The 17712-nt window shown below is 52.9% G+C and overlaps 5 protein-coding genes across 5 annotated transcripts; 2 read left to right on the forward strand and 3 right to left on the reverse strand.

Annotated features, from left to right (window-relative positions):
- Positions 1 to 179: 179 nt before the first annotated feature.
- On the reverse strand, positions 180 to 2824 carry LAESUDRAFT_734394 (succinate dehydrogenase; the record flags this gene model as incomplete). The annotated part of the gene is made up of 14 exons (XM_040910506.1): positions 180 to 329; positions 391 to 508; positions 566 to 664; positions 718 to 798; positions 853 to 1076; positions 1132 to 1181; positions 1235 to 1534; positions 1588 to 2059; positions 2115 to 2192; positions 2251 to 2292; positions 2350 to 2373; positions 2428 to 2539; positions 2602 to 2657; positions 2711 to 2824. The coding sequence occupies 14 exons, from the start codon at positions 2822 to 2824 to the stop codon at positions 180 to 182; spliced, it is 1920 nt and encodes a 639-aa protein (XP_040769334.1).
- Positions 2825 to 3100: 276 nt separating this feature from the next.
- Positions 3101 to 5923, reverse strand: LAESUDRAFT_734395 (RabGAP/TBC; the record flags this gene model as incomplete). Its single annotated transcript, XM_040910507.1, has 8 exons — positions 3101 to 3976; positions 4030 to 4475; positions 4529 to 4671; positions 4728 to 5216; positions 5265 to 5332; positions 5385 to 5624; positions 5692 to 5821; positions 5883 to 5923. The coding sequence occupies 8 exons, from the start codon at positions 5921 to 5923 to the stop codon at positions 3101 to 3103; spliced, it is 2433 nt and encodes an 810-aa protein (XP_040769335.1).
- Positions 5924 to 6342: 419 nt separating this feature from the next.
- LAESUDRAFT_642000 (Clavaminate synthase-like protein) lies at positions 6343 to 7614 on the reverse strand (the record flags this gene model as incomplete). Its single annotated transcript, XM_040903707.1, has 3 exons — positions 6343 to 6677; positions 6728 to 6749; positions 6805 to 7614. The coding sequence occupies 3 exons, from the start codon at positions 7612 to 7614 to the stop codon at positions 6343 to 6345; spliced, it is 1167 nt and encodes a 388-aa protein (XP_040769336.1).
- A 728-nt stretch (positions 7615 to 8342) lies between these two features.
- LAESUDRAFT_692620 (SNF2 chromatin remodeling protein) lies at positions 8343 to 15353 on the forward strand. Its single transcript, XM_040906134.1, has 18 exons — positions 8343 to 8406; positions 8462 to 8663; positions 8717 to 9384; positions 9435 to 9739; positions 9799 to 9914; positions 9970 to 10298; positions 10355 to 10536; positions 10594 to 10648; positions 10716 to 11226; positions 11291 to 11926; positions 11982 to 12387; positions 12445 to 12762; positions 12814 to 12962; positions 13013 to 13226; positions 13284 to 13850; positions 13901 to 14288; positions 14345 to 14818; positions 14872 to 15353. Exons 1-18 carry the CDS (start codon positions 8396 to 8398, stop codon positions 15134 to 15136), a joined length of 5796 nt encoding a protein of 1931 aa, XP_040769337.1. The 5' UTR covers positions 8343 to 8395; the 3' UTR covers positions 15137 to 15353.
- A 336-nt stretch (positions 15354 to 15689) lies between these two features.
- LAESUDRAFT_642493 (agmatinase) lies at positions 15690 to 17693 on the forward strand (the record flags this gene model as incomplete). Its single annotated transcript, XM_040903730.1, has 14 exons — positions 15690 to 15954; positions 16010 to 16046; positions 16098 to 16219; positions 16272 to 16414; positions 16467 to 16531; positions 16587 to 16612; positions 16665 to 16687; positions 16744 to 16770; positions 16820 to 16897; positions 16951 to 17107; positions 17163 to 17205; positions 17306 to 17342; positions 17406 to 17493; positions 17614 to 17693. 14 exons carry the CDS (start codon positions 15690 to 15692, stop codon positions 17691 to 17693), a joined length of 1191 nt encoding a protein of 396 aa, XP_040769338.1.
- Positions 17694 to 17712: the final 19 nt, after the last annotated feature.

A 17712-nucleotide genomic window follows, 5' to 3' on the forward strand; every position in this document is an offset into this window, starting at 1 on the left:
ACTTGGTAGGAGGAACGTCCTGTATTGTTGTCCGTACTTTACATTCAGACTTCACTCCTTGATTACCGATGAATTTTGAGAATGCAGAAGGATAAGGACGGACGCAAAGCTGAAATACAACACATAACCACAGTCGGATCTCTTCCCCAACGAGCTCCATGTTCCCGCACACAAATCATCTAATAGACGCGCTTGAACGGCGGCACGTGCTTGCACTCGTTCTCGTCCAGTGTCCTGTCGTGAACTTTGCGGTACTTGATCGTGACGTCGGGCTTCTCGACGTCCGGCAGCCATGTCAGGGTATGCTTCATCCATTTCTCATCGTCACGCTGTCAGTTCGATGCATTAGTGCGACTATTACGCTACCACGGAGTGAACGAGGAGACCGACCTCAGGATAGTCCTCACGTGCGTGCGCACCACGAGACTCCTGACGGGCAGCAGCAGCAGTGATGGTCTGAACGGCACACTGGAGAAGGTTGCGAAGTTCAAGCGTCTCAATGAGATCCCTGGTATCGCAAAGTCTAAGTCCAATCAATCACGGGAGCTATCCGCGAGCTACTCACGAGTTCCAGATCATGCTCCTGTCCTTAATGCCGACCTGCTCGTAGGTTCGGTAAATCTTGTGCAGCTTCTTCACACCTTCGTCAAGAGTCGATTGTGTGCTATCGGCTTGCATGAGTAGCTGCGAGGCCATAAAACTTGTCATTACGCTCACCGGAAGACAGCGGCGTCAGCCTGCATGGCCTTCTGCATGTCGAGACGGATTTTCGCTGTGTGGATGGGGCCGTCCGATTTTCTATGCAGCACGCAATGAGGGATATGCCTAGATTGAGGAACGCGTCAACCATACCTGATCATGTCCAAGAACTCAACACTGTGCAGGCCAGCCTCCTGAGGGATCGCCTTGTGGGGCTTGCCAGGATTGAGCGTCTCCTTGATATGATGCGCGCAAGCACGACCGAAGACGACGATGTCCAGGAGTGAGTTCGCACCGAGACGATTCGCACCGTGCACGGACACACACGCAGCCTCACCGGCGGCGTAGAGACCCGGCACGACCTTGTCCTTGCCGGTCTGCACAGAGCATCATCAGAGCAGTTTGGACAAGGGGCAACTGCGCTCTAAGTACCTCGTCGACCGTCAAAACTTCACCCGTGTACTTCGTGGGGATACCGCCCACTGCAGGCAAAAGACGTCAATACAGTCCTATGCGCCACATAGAAATGACGTACTGTTGTAGTGGACAGTGGGCAGGACAGGGATGGGCTCCTTCGTTACGTCGACACCAGAGAAGATCGAAGCAGTCTCCGAGATACCGGGCAGACGCTCGTGGAGAATTTGGGGGGGCAAGTGGCTGAGCTGCAGGAAGAGATGGTCCTTCTCAGGACCAACGCCACGACCCTCGCGAATCTCTATCGTCATGCTACGGGACACGACATCACGAGATGCAAGATCCTTCGCGGTCGGTGCATAACGCTCCATGAACCGCTCACCCTCGGAGTTGATGAGGTATCCTCCCTCACCGCGCGAACCTGTACACATAGTCAGTCCGCGCGCACTTAGTGTAGCATATATGCAGTCACACCTTCAGTGATCAGACAACCAGCACCGTAGATACCAGTGGGGTGGAACTGAACGAACTCCGGGTCCTGGAGGGGAAGACCAGCGCGGGTAACCATCGCGTTACCATCACCCGAGCAAGTGTGCGCACTCGTGCAACTGAAGTATGCACGTCCGTAGCCACCAGTAGCAAGCACAGTTTTGTGTGCCCTGAACCGGTGAAGCGTGCCGTCCTCCATATTCAGCGCCATGACACCAACACACTCGCCATCCTGCATAATGAGGTCGAGCGCGAAGTATTCGATGAAGAAGTTTGTGTTGTGTCGGAGAGACTGGCCATAGAGTGTGTGCAGGAGCGCGTGGCCCGTACGATCGGCAGCGGCAGCGCATCGGTAGGCTTGGCCACCTTTACCGAACTTGAGGGACTGACCACCGAATGCACGCTGGTAGATTTTTCCCTCCTTGGTTCGGGAAAAGGGAACACCGAAGTGCTCGAGCTTAATAGGATGTCAGGGATCGCGACCGCGTTTGCGAGTAAATTGCAGACCATACTTCAATAACTGTGCGAGGCGCCTCCCGGCACATATAGTGAATCGCATCCTGGTCACCAAGCCAATCTGAACCTTTGACCTAGAAGGATGATCTCATCAACGCGTGAACTAATACGCGAAACGTTGAAATACCCTACCGTGTCATACATATGCCACCGCCAATCATCTTCAGTCATGTTCTAACGCGGATGCCATCATCAAAGTGAGATTTTACAAATTGAGGTCTCAAAGCTTACACCGAGTGCGGCATTGATACCGCCCTGAAACCATTTGATTAGGATGCACAGTGAACAGCGCGAAAGGTGACATCATACCTGCGCGGCGACAGTGTGGCTTCTTGTCGGGAACAATTTGGTGATGCATGCAGTGTTAAACCCGGCCTCAGCAAGACCGAACGCAGCTCGCAGACCAGCGCCTCCGGCACCACTAACATGAGGAATGCGCGTGAGATCAGCGTGCAACAATCACGGTGGTAAAAATGCGCTCACACTACGATAGCGTCATATTCGTGCTCAATCAAAGGATAGTTGCCTGAGGCCCATGACTGGCAAGCGAAATGAGAACTCGCCCGCCAGCAATCGTATTCGAGGAACCTACCGGAACCTCCTGAGCCTTCACCGGGTTGGTCGCAACAACTCTGCTCGCCGGCGCGGAGGTGTGGAATGACCGGTGGGATGCGCGCAAGGCCTTCGACAACGTTGTCCTAAACATGTCGCTGGAGAAGACAGGCCCGACGCTGAAGACAACGACGAAGGAGAGAGACGAGGTCGAGCGAGTTCGCACCTTGATGCGAGAGCCTCGGTCACGAACGACCGAAATTCCCGTCCGTCTCCGATTCCACGTGATTTCCCCGCGTCGCGTGCGCGGCGGCCGCGAGTCTCGATCGGCCAATCAGGATCCTCCAATTATTACAGGTATATTGTCTCTAGGACGTACATCCATAGCACAAACCAGAACACATGCACGCTACAGCGAGCATTATAGCAGTTACGACAAAGCTCCTAAAGGATCCTGCTGCACCGTGCGTGGAGCTTGATCGGGCGAAGTCGCTCGCTGCTGCTTGGACACGGGCGCAAGCGGAGAAAATGCGGACGTTGCGGGCTGTGGCCGCAGTGCCGTCGACGTCGGCGGAGGCACCCGAGGCAGCGTCGCAATGGGCGACTCGCGGCTGGAGAAGTCAGACCGAGTAAAGTTCCAGGGTGCGACGACCTTCGCATCCGCGTTTTGCCTGAGCGCGGAAGGGTTTGGTGGCAAAGACGAAGAAACGTGGAGCGATGGTTGGCTGGGAGAAGTGTGAATCGCAGAACGAGAAGGCGAGCCCGCCGTCATCTGGCGCAAGAGCGAATCCGTGGACCCGCGTGGACGATGAGAGGCAATCTGAACAGGCGAGGCTGTCGCGGCAGGCTGTGGCACCAATGGTGCTGCCCGCTGACGGTTCCTACTCTCCTCTTTCTCCTTCTCCTGCTGCTTCCTCAGCTCCTTCCTTCTCTTGAATTCTTCTTCACTAACCAAACGCTCTTCATCCACGTCTGTGACAGTACCCTTCAGAACATCCCGCACATACGCGAGGCACTCCACTGCCTCTCGTTTCCTATTCCGAACTGTTTTTTTCTGGTTCTCATCCCGAACGCTCTCCTCGTCTTGCAAAAGCGTGTCTACAATCCACGCAACCGAATCCCCAAGCCGTCTCTGAAGCGCGCGCCGATCGGAAACCTCACGCTCCACCTCAAAGCGCGAAGGATGCTCCCACAGCGACCGTTCAGAAGGAGGCCTTTCATCGACCAGAGGGTATGCCGCATAGGTGCTCTGCGGTGGCGAGAGGGGCAAGAGTCCAAGTGATGTAGTCAGATCTGGCAGATTCCGCTGGTGCATACAATCAGCCACGGGTTCCTCAGTAGACTTTGTTTCAACCGTACCTTTAGCTCGGAAACAGCATTCATGACAGTCTTGTTGATTCCAAGACTCTCACCACGTTCGAGCAAACCTCGAGCCCACGCCTCAGGCAGGCCCAAAGGCGTCGACTGCTGCCGCGCGTGATTAAGCCTGGAGATAGGACCTCGCGAAGAGGCCCGAGTGCTAGAAGACGTTGAGAACGAACTCCGCTCGCCAGGACGAGACCTCCGCGTCGGAGGCGCTGGCGGTGGCTCGGGTACCTCAACCGGGATATTCAGCATGTTCCTATTTTCATTAATGATGGACAGCCCTGTGGCGAGACCCGGCGACATCTGCAGTGTCAGAGCTTGTCGGAGTAGGAGATTCGCGCGATGGATAGTCAGTTTGTCAGAGCTAGATTGGGACAGTGAGGGAGGAGAAGGGTATCGCAGAAGGTAGGTCAGTTGACCGCTGTAGTCAGAGGGTATCACTGTACTTTGCTTAAGTGTTATGAAACAACGTGGCGCAGTGCAGTGGACGTACATTTATTGCGTATACGAATGAGCATTGCCACGCAAATCCACTGGGCCAAGTCGAAGGTAGGGTCGCAAGCGAAGAGGCCGTCCCAAATTATCATAGAATCGTGCATGTCAAATTCGCGGGTAAATAATAAACGCAGCCAACGTCTGTTCATGCACCATGATCAATATTAAACCCTCTTTTCTCTCATAAGATCGCTTACATTCCGTAGATCTGCGGCTCGATTCCAGCATTCTGCATGCTCTTCCACAGCTCTGGATCGACCGACTTCAGATAGATTGATTGGATCCGGTTGCATGCTTCGACGATCGGGGCAACGTAGGGCTTCAATGTGTTTCCTCCTGAGGATACGTTGAGCTGAACATGCGAAGCCAATGGCAGCTTCTCCGTCACCGTCTTGCTCTCCTGCCATTCATACCACCGGCCTACTCCTTTCATCACAGACGCAAAGAGCATCCAAGCATCCGCAGCGACCCACGCGCGCGAACAAAACTCTTCAACATCCGAGTCATCTAGGTCAGCATTGCCTTCGTCTATGGAATCGAAGTCGACAGCGTAGTAGAGAGGAGCGAGAAGTTCGTGCATTCCTTGGCGGTAACCTATATCTGGATGCATGACTGAATAGATGTAGAGGATGTTTGTCAGTTGCGTCTGCACTTCGGCATCTCGGAAGTACCCAATGTCAGGGAACCTGTGGCACAGTAAGCTGATGCATACTGCATAAATCAAAACCACGTACGTGCGCTCCACGTCTTGGAGGATAGTCTTGCGCAACTCAACAGATGCGAACCATTCTGTCCATGGGTTCTGATGTGCGCGTCACCTATCTGGAATAGTCCTGCAGAGCGGTGCCACATACCTGATCATCCAAACTCAATGGATTGTTCTTCTCAAGATCCTGTCGGGATTGTTGGATCCGAGGAGGCGAGGAGCCTGTTCCAGGAATAATCAGACCCTCCTCATAGCTCCCATCTGGTGCCCTCATCTTCTCCAGCAGCAATGCAGTATACTCCTTGCGGCCCGCTCTCAACGCTTCGAGAGGGGGCACGGCACCAACAACTGCCGGCGTCTGCAGCGGTTCGGCCTGCACAAGAAACAGCTGAAATCAGGTAGTTATCGTCGCGCCTCAGCGCCACCGTTACTGCAACAGACAGACGCGAGCACACCTTCCAAGCAAGACTCCGTCCGGGTACCCCAGGCGTATCGTCCGCAGCACAGAACAGACGACCACCGAGCGCAGCGTCCTTGATCTTGGACAGGCTGAGTGCGGAGTGGAATAGGTGGTCATATGCATCCCTGGTGCGACAAGAGGTTACGAGGCTAGACCTCTCAACCAAACGTCAAGCGTAAGACAGACTTGATTTTCTGCACTTCGGGTCTAGTCCGTCGCTCAGCCATGTCGACCGGGGGGTTGTTATATCAGGAATATGACTATATAATAGACAGCAGCAGGCGACGGCACTATGCGGAAGATATGTGGCAGTGCTGCCGAAGAGTGAGCTGGCCACGAGGAGGTTGCAGCGTATCGTCTGCCGTCGAAGTTGCTCGGCGCTAACTTTACGCGCTGGGGGAAGTTTCCGATCGAGATCGCTGATCGCATCGCAGATGGATCAGGCAATGGACACAGTGTGATTTTATACCAACGACAGCGGCAGTACAACAAGACAATCTTGTAACATACAAAAAGAGAGTCAAGGGACTCAATATCGATTAGATCCGAGTCCGTTCAAATCAGCCACTTTTCATCAGTACCTCAACGGAGCGCACGGGCCAGGGACAATGAACTTCGACTCCACCACGACGCCGCTATCAATCAATCAGAACCACATCGACACCGAGAAGCTCGTTTCTTCGCCACGCATCGCATGCCACCACCCCGGGGGGAAGAACAATAGGTCACCCGGCTCAAGCGTGACGCTCATCGCCCGTGGTACGACATCTTTCCAGAACAGCGGCAGCGCACCGCCACCCGCATCGTCACGGCGCTGGAACACGTCCACTCGTGATGTGTTGCTCATGGATGGACTGGCGTTATTGGCAGCTGGATTGTGTGGCTGGTCCGACGTGCTCTCTGAAGGCGGTGGATAGGGATACATGGACGGTGTCACATCTGGCGGGGAAAGCCACACGGTTTTCCGGCCTACGACTTGAGCTGCTGTTCCTTGAGCGCGCATAGTGACAAATCAGGAAAAATTGGCATACCATAGAAGTTGTAATATGGATCCTGCATCAGATGCTATATGAATGGTAGCTGACTATCCGGCGAAGAAAATGCTCACCGTGTGCGCTGGCGACACAGCGCCGCTGGGGCCCAGCCAAGCATTCAGTACGAGCTGGTCGTCATTTGCAGGTGCTACGTAACCAGGGAAGCCCGCAGGCGGGGGTAAAGAGGCGTAAGCGTAGTCAGGGATCAGAATGTCATTCCGCAATTTGGGGAACTGCTTAAGTAGATTATGCTGTGCTAAATACAGCGGCTGCTGCCTTGTCTGGCCATCATCAGGCGTTTTCTGGTCAAGGGCATCCAAAAACGTATCCCACGGCATCAATGCTTGAGTCCAGTCATCTTGCCTGTAATCATTTCCAATCTCGACTGGGACCAGTCGCCCAGGACCAGCAACGTAGCGCAGATACTCCACGAATTTCCACGGATGTTCATGCAGAGCGGGCCAATCTCGGATGTAACCCGGCAGGACGAAGGGAGACTGTGAGTATTGTTTGACGAACGCAGCCAGAGACGGTGGAGAGTCAAGTCGAGGGACAGAGCTTAAGGCACTCTCCAGAGTCATGAGAGGAGAGACGGAAACATCTCGAGAGTTTGGCGAAACTGCGTTAGCGACAAAGGCAATGTCCTCTACTCCCAGGCAATGAGATTGAATTTGCTCGATGATGTCGTAGATAATCTGTAGTCTTCTCTCCCCAGGAGCGCCTGCAATGATTATTGCTTTATCCAGAGAAGCTATAGCAGATCTGGCCGCTTGACGGTCCAGAGTTTCTGCATATTCGCATAGGTTCACCAACGCTCGGAGAATGGATGCATCCGTGTACAATCGCCTCTGCAGTGACGAGTCTGCATGAGGAGCTGCAGACATGGCTTCGTACGCTTGCTGGATGAGATCGTCGAGATCCACCAATATGGACTCATTGTAGAGCTCCTCGTCCAAAAAGTGCGATGTGACGTGATCATACAGGCGTCTATAGTCTAAGTATGTTTAACCGAAAGATACGTCAGAATCGATGATTGGGCGCGTTCTGCTGCTTGTCTCACCGGATGTCAAAATTTTTGAGCCATCTTTCAGTTCCTGGAGCACTTCGCCCACGAAGTACTGAGCAAATGACTTGATGGACATGATGAACGCCCATTAAAAAGGGTCTTGCCGAAAGCTGATGCACAAGATATGGACACACTGTGGTTGCGTCCGTGATCAAGTAAGCGAGGGTGAGTTTTGTGGACTCCGACGATCCGGCGGCCCGAGATTTTGGCCAAGATAAACACGAGATCTGCCGTACACGGATCTGATCAACGGTCTCGGCCGCACGTGGGCATACCGAGTGCGTGCAGTCCGGTGCCTCTGCAGAGATATTCCGCCCGCACTGCGGCACAAGACCCGTCCTAGGCTCTCGCCTGTGGGCTGGTGGCTGGATAGGCAGCACCGCCACAGAGGACGACGCAAAGAGCCGGTTGGTCACATGTGACAGGCGCTGTCGTAGATGACCGTAGAGGCGTCACGCGTGACGATGGCAATTTTCCGTCACAAGGGCAGGGTGATAAAAGGTGCAACGCGTCGCGGCGAGGAGCGTGAGAACGTCCCCGTATACTGCCTTCGATCCTCCTCACCGGCGCGTCCGGTCCGGCGCCACTTTCTATACAATATGACTTCCAGGCATGTGCGCCCTCACATATAAGGCAGGCGTAGTCGTACTCACCTCCCGCCACAGGTTGGATCGTCTCCTCCTCCTCCTCGATACCGGCTCGTCCAGCTCCGTCAGGAATACCGCAGCCAAGCAGCTTGCTCAGCTCGCCGCAAAGAGCGTCATCGGCGATGTATCTCTAGTCGAAGAGGATGTAAAGGCAACCCGCCAACATGTATCGGTCGCCGACCAGTCTGCCTGGTCGGAGCTTATGGCCGTTGTAGCTCGAGTGCGTTGTATTTTCAATGTCATTACAGTCGCGCCGAGGCTCAATAGGATTAGATTCTTCCATATTTACATTCCAGGTCCCATGAAACGCGCAGCGCTGCGTCTACCGCGCTCTCGCAAATATTCACTCTAGTACCGCTATGGCAACCATGTCCTGACGCGGACAGTAAAGATCTTGAACCTCCCACCTCATTACCGCCGCCAGAGTTCCCTTCGTTTTCTGTACGCGAACTGATGGAGAAGGGAACACTTCTGCTAGCATCCTCAGGGAAAGAATTCACAAAGCCGACCGGCATCCTAGCCAGCTCATCCGAAGTGAAGAAAGCTCGCAAAGAAGCAATGGGCCGCCTTGGTCTAGGCTTCCTCGATAGCTTCGGTGAAGAAGATGACATGGATATCGAGAAGGAACTGGTCGCCGACGAGGTTGACCAGGACGCCGACATGGAAGCTGGAACGAAGGTAGAAGAAGGCTCTCCTGTTTCGGATACTGTCTTCGTCAAGAAAGAGCCCTCCCCTCCTACGCGTTCCAGGACGACCACTCCGGCTGTGGCTATCAGTGATACCATCGATGTAGCCATGACAGACGACACATCCGCGCTATCCGCTCGCGAGCGGAACAGGTTGAAGCGCAAGCGCAAGGCGGGAAATGGAGCTTACGTTGCACCTCCGCCTCAGCAAGCTTCTGGGTCGAAGTACACCGCGACGACTGCTGGGCAATCCAAGTGCGTCATTTCGTGCTTTCTTTTAGGTACGTCAGCTAACCGTCCTGAAGGGCAAGGCTCGTCTCCTCAGAAGACCAGTCCGGAGGCCAATTCAGACGTGGTGGTCCGCTATCTCCCCGTGACAATTCTCCCCAAGAGAAAGTGGTCATCGACCCCTCAAAGGGAGGTGCCGTATCGCCCAAGGCCGAAAAGCAGTCGAAAGCACTTGAGGTTCCCCAGGGGTGCTGGGTATGGGACGGTCTTGCGAAAATCCTGGAAGTTGATTTGTTCAGCCCTGCCTGGGAAGTACGACATGGCGCCGCGATGGCCCTTCGGGAACTGTTGAAGCTGCAGGGCAAGTACGGCGGCATGCATGGTATGTTCACGTTAATGACTAATTGTATTGTCATCTGACGCCATCATTCGCGCGTGCAGCCGATATGTCTTGGGACGATAACAAACTCGCTCACGAACGATGGTGCAATGACCTCGCGGTGAAGTTCCTTTGTATATTTGTTCTCGACAGATTCGGAGACTTTGTTTCGGATCAGGTTCGTCCATTGATTCCTTCGATTGCCTCAGCAAGCTCATAGCCTCTGCAAACAGGTCGTCGCTCCCGTACGAGAGATGGTGTCGCAAACACTCGCCTCGCTCCTCCTGCACATGCCTCGGCGGTCCGTGCTTCACGTGCACTCAGTTCTTCTCCAGATGATCCGACAGGATTTCCCCATTCCCGCCAAAACCTCGAAGGGTAAGGCTCAGGATGGCAACGAGAGAGGCCATGTGTGGGAAGTCCGCCACGCCGGCCTGCTCGGAATAAAGTACGAAGTGGCTGTCAGGAGCGATCTGGTGAGCTGTGATATACCTGTGGATCAGGCCACCTCTCAAGATGGCAAGGAAGTCCTGAGGGGCGTTGTCGATGCGGCTGTGTTGGGGTACGTGCATATCTTGAAGGTCTAGATGGGCCATCAGTTGACAAGTGTCATGGAAGGCTCGGTGATCGAGATGATGATGTCCGCTCCGTCGCGGCATCTTGTCTGCTTCCGGTTGCAGGGCACCTGGTCGAACGCCTACCGGAAGAGCTGAGCCGAGTCCTGGCTGTGCTCTGGACTTGTCTGAGCTCAATGAAGGACGACCTCAGTTCCAGCGTCGGCGCTGTCATGGATCTTCTCGGTAAGTTTACCTCACCGGCAAAATTTTCTGCATTGTATGTGACTTTATATGATTCAGGGAAGCTCGTGACGTATGAAGAAGTCATTGAGATTATTGCCGACGAGTCGAGATCGTGCGTGCCGCTGTCATTGAACATACTAGGCTCACCTGACCTGTTCTTTTTTTTATGTTCCTGACAGACATCCCATTACCGTCCTCGCTCCGACTCTATTTCCGTTCTTCCGGCACACAATTGTCAATGTTCGGCTCGCTGTGGTGAAGACGCTGTCGACGTTCATGACGGTCCAGTCTTTACCGAAAGAATGGATGGACCTTCACCTACTCCGCTTGCTCTATCAGAATCTGGTGGTCGAAGAACGGTCGGACATCCGTGATGCCACCCTCGCAGCATGGCGGCTTGTCTTGTCGATTATGAGCGCCGTCGCTGGATGGTTGGAGTCCCTGGTTACTCAGCAAGTTCTTCTGGAATGGTACGCGGTAATTATGACGCCGCTGGGATTGCCACTCGAATCTTCGAGCTTCTACGATCCCACGGTGACCATGGAACACGACGGCGCGCCGGAGAGGCACAATGTTGACAAGAACATGCTCGCGCAAGATTTAGCTCTCGTGTCGGTAGAAACCGTTCTAAAGGCGCGAATAGCGGCAGCCTCGGCTCTGGCGTTCATCATGGCGTACTGGCCTAATACAGTCAGCACTACCAAATCCGTTCTTCCGTTGCTCTTGCTAAGCATCCTTGCCTTATTCTCCATAGGGTCAGGGTATGACGCTTGAGGACATGTTCAAACCGATCCTTGTTCACTACATCGACTCGACAAGCATGCTGCAAAAGTTCCTGGCGGCTATCGTCTCCGAGGAATGGGCAAAGGATTATGACGCTCGTGCCGGTCCTTCCGCTCCGTTGCTTACCAAAAAGTCCTCTCTCGCGGCTGAAGTCAGCGGAAAGACGCTCTCCTTTCTCCAAGCCGATCCTCCCGCTGCATACCACGAAATGGCGTTCACTCTCGCGCGCATCCACGGCGAATGCTACAACCTCTTGCAGTCATTCGCACACGATTGCAAGCTTCCTCAGTCGTCGATACCACCCCTGGGTAGTGAGGTGGACATCACGGGTACGAAGCCAGAGTGCTTCACTATCCAGACTGCACAGGACGCTGTCGGTGATATGTTCACGAAGCTGAGAGATAGTTTAGGCCGAACGAAGAAGCGAGAGTTGGCGATTATTAAGGAGAAGCAGGCGAAAGTCATTACCAGCATTGAGCGGTATATCGAGGTGAAGGCGCAGTATGACACACGGGTGTGTGCTGCATTTGCCGCTGCGTTCGTGGCGTTCAAAAGCACTCCGGACAAAGTCAGCCCGATCGTCAAAGGCATCATGAATAGCATCAAGGTCAGTTATGATAGTCCGTATGCCATTTAACCACTTACTGACGCCGCACCTTAAGAACGAGGACAACCAGGATTTGCAGGCTCGGTCTGCCGTTGCTGTCGCGACGTTTGTCGATTTCTGTACACAGCGCGGTCTTTTCATGCCTCCGGAGAAGATCGTCAAGAATTTGTGCACGTTCCTCTGTCAAGACATTGACCAGACGCCTACATTCGCCCAAGCGCGCAAGACTCTAGGAGGCATCCTGTCGTTCTCGAGGGGATCCGGGACAAATGGAAGCAGCAAACCAAACATAGAGAAACCTGAGCTCACTCCTGCAGAAGCGGCTCAGGCGCGGCTGTCTCGAAGGGGAGCGCAACTTGCATTCGTGGAGCTATCGAGGAAGTTCGGCCCTCGAATGCTGGATGTGGTGCCGAAGATGTGGCAGTCTATGGCTGGCGGACTGCTCAGCGCTTGCCAGACTGGTGCGTTGCTCTCGTTACAACCATTCAGGCCCGATCTTACGACAGTGGTTTCCGCAGACTCAGTGAGCAAGATGGACAAGGCCATTGAGAAGCAGTTCGGTCAAGATCTCATCGATTCCTTCAGCGTTCTTGACGCGATTGTGCCGACGTTCCATGAGGAGCTCTGGCCAAAGTTTGGCGAGCTGTTCCCTATGATCACTTTGGCACTGCGCAGTAAGTTTGCGATCATCCGCCAGTCGGCTGCTCGGAGTTTTGCGACCATTTGCGATACAATGACTGTCGATGCCATGCGATGTGTCGTTGAAGCTGTGCTGCCCTTCCTCGGTGATGAAGTGAACCTAGCGTACAGGCAGGGTGCGGTGGAATTGATTTATCGTGAGTGGCACGCAAGTCCGTCCTCGTTCTCTAGGCTGAAAAGAGTGGCAGACATCGTTCAGAAGCTCGATATCAAAGCATTGCCATACGTTATCTTTATGGTCGTGCCTGTCCTTGGGCGCATGAGTGATTCGGACGACGACATTCGTTCTACGGCGACGAACACGTTTGCTTCCTTGGTCAAGATGGTTCCATTAGAAGTGAGTAGTAAAGTTTCATGGGCTAGAACAAATGCCTGACGTACTCGTAGGCCGGTCTACCTGACCCTCCCGGCTTCTCGGCGGAATTGATGCAGCGTCGCGATGCTGAGCGGCAATTCCTCACGCAATTGCTCGATGGCAGCAAGGTCCAACAGTACAACATTCCTGTCACCATCAAGGCAGAACTCCGTAAATACCAACAGGAGGGAGTCAACTGGCTGGCATTCCTGGCGAAGTACCAGTTGCACGGCATCCTTTGCGATGGTAAGCAACTGGCAAATCTGTTTCACACTTCTCCGCGATGCTGATTCAATGACATAGACATGGGTCTCGGGAAGACGCTGCAATCGATCTGTATACTGGCGAGCAAACAATATGAACGCGCAAAGCGATATGAGGAGACCAAGTCGCCTGATTCCGTTCATATGCCATCGCTGATCATCTGTCCGCCAACCCTTACTGGCCACTGGTACTATGAGATCCTGAAGTATACCGACAACCTAAAGCCTGTCCTCTACACCGGGAATTCGAGAGAACGGAGCAGACTTCTTGGCAAGGTCGAGAAATATGATATCGTTATTACCTCGTACGAGGTTGTGCGGAACGATATTGCCAGCCTTGAGGACATGAACTGGCATTACTGCATTCTCGACGAAGGCCACATCATCAAGAACGCGAAGACAAAGTTGACCAAAGCTGTCAAGTGCATACGCTCTCACCATCGCCTGATCTTGTCTGGAACTCCGATACAGAACAATGTCTTGGAACTCTGGAGTCTATTTGACTTCTTGATGCCTGGATTTCTTGGCACGGAATCGCACTTCAACGAGCGTTTCAGCAAGCCCATTCTGTCGAACCGAGATGGGAAGTCTAAAAGTGGTGAAGCAGGTAACGTGTTCATCATATAGCCGTCTGACATTTCACTGACGACCGATCAGCCGCGCTTGCCCTGGAGGCTCTGCACAAGCAGGTTTTGCCGTTCCTTCTGCGTCGTTTGAAAGAGGATGTTCTCCACGACTTGCCTCCGAAGATCATTCAAGACTACTATTGCGAGCTATCAGATTTGCAAAAGTATCTGTATGATGACTTTTCCAAGTCCCGCGCTGGCGCTACTGCTGAAGACGTCATCCGATCCGACAAGGGGGATAAACACGAACAACAGCATGTTTTCCAATCGTTGCAGTACCTGCGGAAGTTGTGCAACCATCCTGCGTTGGTGTTGAAGGAAAAAGAAGCAATAATAGATGCGTTGAGCCACGCTGGGAAAAAAGCCAATTCGGCGGATTTGAGCGATATTCATTACGCGCCGAAGCTGCTCGCACTTCGGTAAGTAGAGATATGATTGCGTTGAAGGAGGCGCTTACACTGATTGCTATATGCAGACAACTTCTCATCGAATGCGGCATTGGGTCAACGCCAGTAGTTGCTAGTGACACCGTCAAGACGGAACTCGCAGATGCCGAGCCGACAACGACCGGGGCATTCTCGCAGCATCGTGTCCTCATCTTTTGTCAGATGAAGCAGATGCTCGACATCATCGAGAAAGACCTCTTCAAGCAACACATGCCCTCGGTGACTTACATGCGTTTGGATGGTGGCACCGAAGCCAACAAGCGCCATGCAATCGTGCAGACGTTCAACTCGGATCCCAGTATTGACTGCCTATTGCTCACAACGCACGTTGGAGGTCTTGGGCTGACTTTGACCGGAGCTGATACCGTCATCTTCGTCGAGCACGACTGGAACCCGATGAAGGATCTTCAGGCTATGGATCGGGCGCATCGTATCGGCCAGAAGAAGGTTGTTAATGTGTACCGACTCATCACGAAGGGAACGTTGGAGGAGAAGATCATGGGGTATGTAGAGATCGTCCATTTGCTGGAATGTTCGCTGATGATATTATTATCAGTCTGCAACGCTTCAAGCTGAATATTGCGAACTCAATCGTGACGCAGCAGAACACAGGGCTTGCATCCATGGACACTGATCTGGTCCTCGACCTGTTCAGACGAACGACGGAAAATGAGGACTCTGCAGTCAGCAAGAAGAGAGAGAAGGAGTCCTCGGGCGTGATGGGGCAGAAGAATGTCTTGCGAGGCTTGGAGGATCTTCCACCCGAGGAAGAGTACGAGGGTTTGGACCTCTCGAGTTTCATGAGCACTCTCAAGCACTGATGATTAATCTTATTAACTCAAATCCGGACTCTGCCATGCATTAGATAGATGTTGTATTCTGATTGTATTGATAGGATACCACTTACTTATCGCAGTATAATTGGTCTTACGCAACGTATCTCTCTCACCGTGGCTGTATCGCATACACGCTGTCTCTCTGATTTCTCAGTCGAGCTTGTCAAGTTTACTGTCATGAGCTATGTGCGTCAATTGCGGCAATCATCATGGATGACGATGGTTATCTTCGAAATATGTTGCGTATCCTGCACCGACGATCGCATCAGAACGCAAATATTCTTCCGTTCGAGACGTCCCTGAGTGGGTAATACTCCAATAGTATGGCTTTCAGCCATCTTATCGCATTCTACCTTGCGGAGGCTAGTGCACACGGCCGCCCATGATAGTAGAGTACCAAGGGTTGCGAAGCCAACCGGTATCTGACTCACCGTGTTGCTTATCTCTCGCACCGGCACGGCTCTGTATAAAGATGGTGTTGCTAATTGCATGTCGCTTGAGTTAACCTCGCAGTATCGCTCCTCCAGGTACCTACGCGATGTTCTCCCAAGCGCGGCGCACGGCGTTCTGTGGACTTGCTATGACGTTTGCGTCGGTGGTGGCGCAGGCACAGTTCCCTGCTAGTATCTTGAACTACGCGACAGGCGACGTTGTCAACTTCACGAAGCTATTCTCGTCCGACGGCATTTTCGTGGAAACGTGGACCCAAAAGTCGTGGAATGGACTAACTACGTTTGCTAAGTCGACGCCTCTCCGATGCTTTGGCGTCGACTCGGAGACGCCGTACGATGTGGCTGTCCTTGGTAAGTTACATCATACTAGTCGCTTAAGACTGCGCGTCGAGATTCTCTGGTATAGGTGCACCCTTCGACACTGCAACAAGTTTCAGACCTGGGTGAGTAGTATCATCATATGCACTTCTAACCTCAGTCTAGACCTCCAACAGGGCGCGTTTTGGCCCTAATGGCATCCGACAGGGCGGGAGGCGTCTTGATGTCTCAAGGATCAACGTTCCAATGAAAATGCGAGTCAGTGACCGTCTCGAAGTCGTCGACTGCGGAGACGTGCGTGAGTGTTGAAGCACCGAGGCCTGCGAATATTTTCTAAGGCCTTCTTGCAGCAATGGTCTACACCGACAACAAAGTCGCGTTGCGTCAGCTCGAAATTGCGAACGCTGCATTGCTTGCGAAGACGAGCTTGCGTTCCTACGAGGGCACCAGCATCGCAAAGGATGGAAAATTCCACCCGCGTGTTCTGACTCTGGTAAGCGCGTCCGTGATGATATCTTGTGGCTTGAACCGACCTTATATTTGAGGGTGGTGATCACACCATCACTCTACCGTTGCTGCGTGGAGTTGCTGGCGTGTATGGTCCAGTCAGGTAGGGAAGCTGCAACCGAAGCTCAAAGAGGCAGCATTCACTGAACTTCTTTCAGTGTTATTCACTTTGACAGCCACATCGGTGAGCTGTGATCCGTGTTTATGATGCGAAGCATGAATTGAGTCCTTGCCAGACACCTGGAAGCCAAAAGCTATGGTACGTCGAGAATGACGAGAATGACCAGTGATTAGTGATGCTCACAATATCAGGAGGATGACAGCCCGTGGCTTCCTGGGGAAGTAAGTTGCCTTAAAGCACGTCAATCAATCGCTAACACCGTTTTCCTAGGAGATCCCTGTCTCTCACGGCAGCTATTTCTGGTACGCGCACAACGAGAGCCTGCTTGCACCTAATAACGCCAACATCGTACGTGATCCATCATCTGTTCCGGCGCGACCCTCATTCCGTATGCATTTCAGCACGTTGGCATCCGTAATTCATTGCATAGCTGGGAAGACTACGACAACGATCATGAGGTCGGCTTTGTGATTTCGCACGCCGATGAATTGGAGGAGATTGGCTGGAAAGGAGTCGTTAAGCAGATCAGAGACACAGTCGGTGACAATCCCGTTTATAGTAAGTATCGTCCTATTTCGCCGTATCCGAGATGGCTCATGCAGCTTTCCCCAAGTTACGCTTGACATTGATGTCATCGATCCTGGCATGGCACCTGCGTGAGTCGTGCAATCCATTTCATATTCATATATACTAATTACGATCTAGGACCGGAACGTGAGCAGGCATTAATGATCAGGCAAAGCATGAACTGACTAGGATTTACAGACCCGAAATCGGCGGTATCACGACAAGGGTGAGTTAGATGAGGTCTATCTCGAAAGATGAATTAGAATTAACGTGATGATACTAAATGAAGGAGATCAAAAAGATCCTCCAGGGTCTAGCCGGCCTGAAGATCGTCGGTGCGGATATCGTCGAGGTCGCACCAGGTAAGTGCCTATTGCGTGTATTGACTTCGAACCCCAGCTCAATAGCGCTTATCGTGTGGAGGATACGACACGCAGGGTTAGTGTAATGACATTATCTTTGGCTATGGGTGATCACTTACAATTCATTTTTTCCAGACGAGATCACACAGATTACCGCTGCGAACATCGGATGGGAGATGCTCGCTCTAATGGCGAAGACTCCGCTGGTTGCCTAAAGCTGTAGATAGTACAGAT

This window comes from Laetiporus sulphureus (genome assembly GCF_001632365.1).
Source record: "Laetiporus sulphureus 93-53 unplaced genomic scaffold LAESUscaffold_3, whole genome shotgun sequence".
In the NCBI taxonomy this organism is placed as follows: Eukaryota; Fungi; Basidiomycota; class Agaricomycetes; order Polyporales; family Laetiporaceae; genus Laetiporus; species Laetiporus sulphureus.

Bases quoted from the DNA above. Each gene is read 5' to 3' on its own strand.
- LAESUDRAFT_692620 (XM_040906134.1), top strand. The intron at 10,299-10,354 runs GTACGTGCATAT...GTGTCATGGAAG, and splicing joins GTCGATGCGGCTGTGTTGGG to GCTCGGTGATCGAGATGATG. The intron at 12,963-13,012 runs GTGAGTAGTAAA...ACGTACTCGTAG, and splicing joins TCAAGATGGTTCCATTAGAA to GCCGGTCTACCTGACCCTCC.